This window comes from Helianthus annuus, chromosome 6, assembly GCF_002127325.2.
Source record: "Helianthus annuus cultivar XRQ/B chromosome 6, HanXRQr2.0-SUNRISE, whole genome shotgun sequence".
In the NCBI taxonomy this organism is placed as follows: Eukaryota; Viridiplantae; Streptophyta; class Magnoliopsida; order Asterales; family Asteraceae; genus Helianthus; species Helianthus annuus.
In genome coordinates, this window is record NC_035438.2 from 77,078,205 (window position 1) to 77,080,442 (window position 2,238).

At 41.0% G+C, this 2,238-nt stretch overlaps 1 protein-coding gene across 1 annotated transcript; it reads left to right on the forward strand.

Moving 5' to 3' along the window:
* Positions 1-242: 242 nt before the first annotated feature.
* LOC110944948 (extensin-like) lies at positions 243-1,037 on the forward strand. The gene has a single exon (XM_022186592.2). The coding sequence runs from the start codon at positions 243-245 to the stop codon at positions 1,035-1,037; it is 795 nt and encodes a 264-aa protein (XP_022042284.2).
* Positions 1,038-2,238: the final 1,201 nt, after the last annotated feature.

The window sequence follows — 2,238 nt, forward strand, 5'->3', positions numbered from 1 at the left end:
GCTCATCACCTTCTTTTCATCTATCTTTCGGGCTGCCTGTTCCCGACGAGCCCCAGCATTCGTAACACTCCCATAATTCTCATCATTCGCATGAGTCTCACAAATCCTACCATTCTTTGCATTCTCATTCTTTTCATCATTCGGATTCTACATACTCTCCAGCTCAGTTTAATCCCAATGACTACGTCAATGACTTTCTGGGTTTCAACCCTTTAGGACCCGAGGATCACTTCTCTCATGAGATGGAAATGGACGACGACCCAGACCCAGAAATGCAAACCGGAACACCGGGCCACCCTATTAGCATCTCTAGCACTTCCCCATACCAAGGATCGCCGTACCGAGGGCCTGATTCATATGCTGAGAGGATGGCCACGTATGATTGGTTCTTTACCCCTTCATACCATAACTCTCCTGCTCAACCTCCTTTGGTTGAACCACAGCTTCAAGCAGTTTCACCTCCACCACTTCCTGTTGAGGAGCCGCCTCAACAGGCACCTCAGCCACCTCCCGAGCCTCCGAGGCAAAGGAGGAATGCACGAATATCCGTGCGAGGAGGACCTCGATTCAGTTCTCCTCAGGGTTCAAGTTCTTACCCTCCAATTCCCGAAGACCCCCAAATGGGTGGACCCTTGCACGCGGTGCCGGAGAACGATCCTCCGCCGGTTTCACATGCACCACCGCCACCAATGGGTTTCGATAATCCAATCCCGACTTACCCAGGTTCTTCTGGGTACAACCCTCTTGAAAACCCATCTGGATACCCATCGGATTATGGAAACCATGATCCATATCTTATTGCTGCTCAGCACAATGCACTTTATCCTTCTTCTTACCCTCCAGTTTATCCAACTGGATATCCGGTGCAGGGTTATCAATACCCACCATACCAGCAACCTCCTCCTCCCCAACAGGAGCAAACTCAGGAGATCCTGCAAAGGTTAGATAGGGTTGAGCATGAAGCAAATGAAACCAAAAAGAAGCATAATAGCTTTCTTAAGGGCCTTGCAAGCCTTATTAAAGGCAAGAAGAAGTAGGAAGTTGTTTAATTTATCTTGTATCGTCTTTTAATCAAGTCCCTGCGAGGACATCATTTTTTTATTTTCGGTACCAAGTCCCTGTGTGGACTTATTTCCTATTTCTGTAGCCCCTGCGTGGGCATTGTGTTGTTTCAAGTCCCGTTTAGGGCATCTCTGTACTAGTTTTATGGTTTAATGAAGTTTATTTTTAGATTTTAAATAGGTATTTTAATACGTCATCATGCTAAATCGTTTCAATTTTAAATTGATCTGCTAAAGAAGTTCTTAGAGGTATAACCTAGCCAAAATAATAAATGGCTATGATGGTACAACCTTTTTAAGACAATAAATCCCTGTTAACATCTGAAAACATGTTAACATTCCTGGTTGTGTGGTACGTAAGACCACACAAGACTTCATATATACTTGGATCTATTTCAAGTCATTATAAATAGCCTATATGATCAATGTGAATCATGGCAAATAAACATCAATATGATGTATACGCCTAAAACATCCATTTGAGATGTATGATTATAAGCAAAGGTGTAATAATGAAAATGATAGTTTTATTCTATAAACTTCTTGTCAAAAAGGCGATGAACTTTGTTCGACCCTTAAAAGATAACTGATCCAAGAGATCATTGGTTATATTTTAATCATCCCTATGACAAAGCCTTCTGAGCTATCTAAATGTCCTTCGAGACGAGCTTTGTGTAAATAAAAATGTCTTTTATGACATTGACAGTTGTGATTTATAATTCCTCTGTCTAATAAATATAAAGAATTATATTCTATTGATTATTAATTATTACTTAAAATGGTCTATATGGTTTATTAATACCATGACTATCTAATCATCGATATGGTGAATTATTTAAATAAATCATTATTGTTTGATCTAGTACTCAAATAATGGCTGGATCGGACGAGGCAAATAGCCATCCGCGAGGAGAAAACAATAATGAAGCAAGAGTAAATCTTACAAACGCTGAACTGCAGGCAATAATTGACACCGCAGTTGCTCAAGCAGTAGATAAGATATTCAAGGAGCCGAGTAATGTTCAGTCCAAAACTCACTTAAAGTCTCATTCACATTCGCATACTCAGAAGAAGAGTGAGTCTCAACACTCATCTAATCAGAGAAGTGAACCACAGAGGCAGATTGTCCTCGATCCGACTCCCAGGTACACCAAGGGTTGTACCTATAAATACTTTG

Coding starts and splice junctions, on each gene's coding strand:
- LOC110944948 (XM_022186592.2), top strand. CDS start 243: ATGGAAATGGACGACGACCCAGACCCAGAAATGCAAACCGGAACACCG.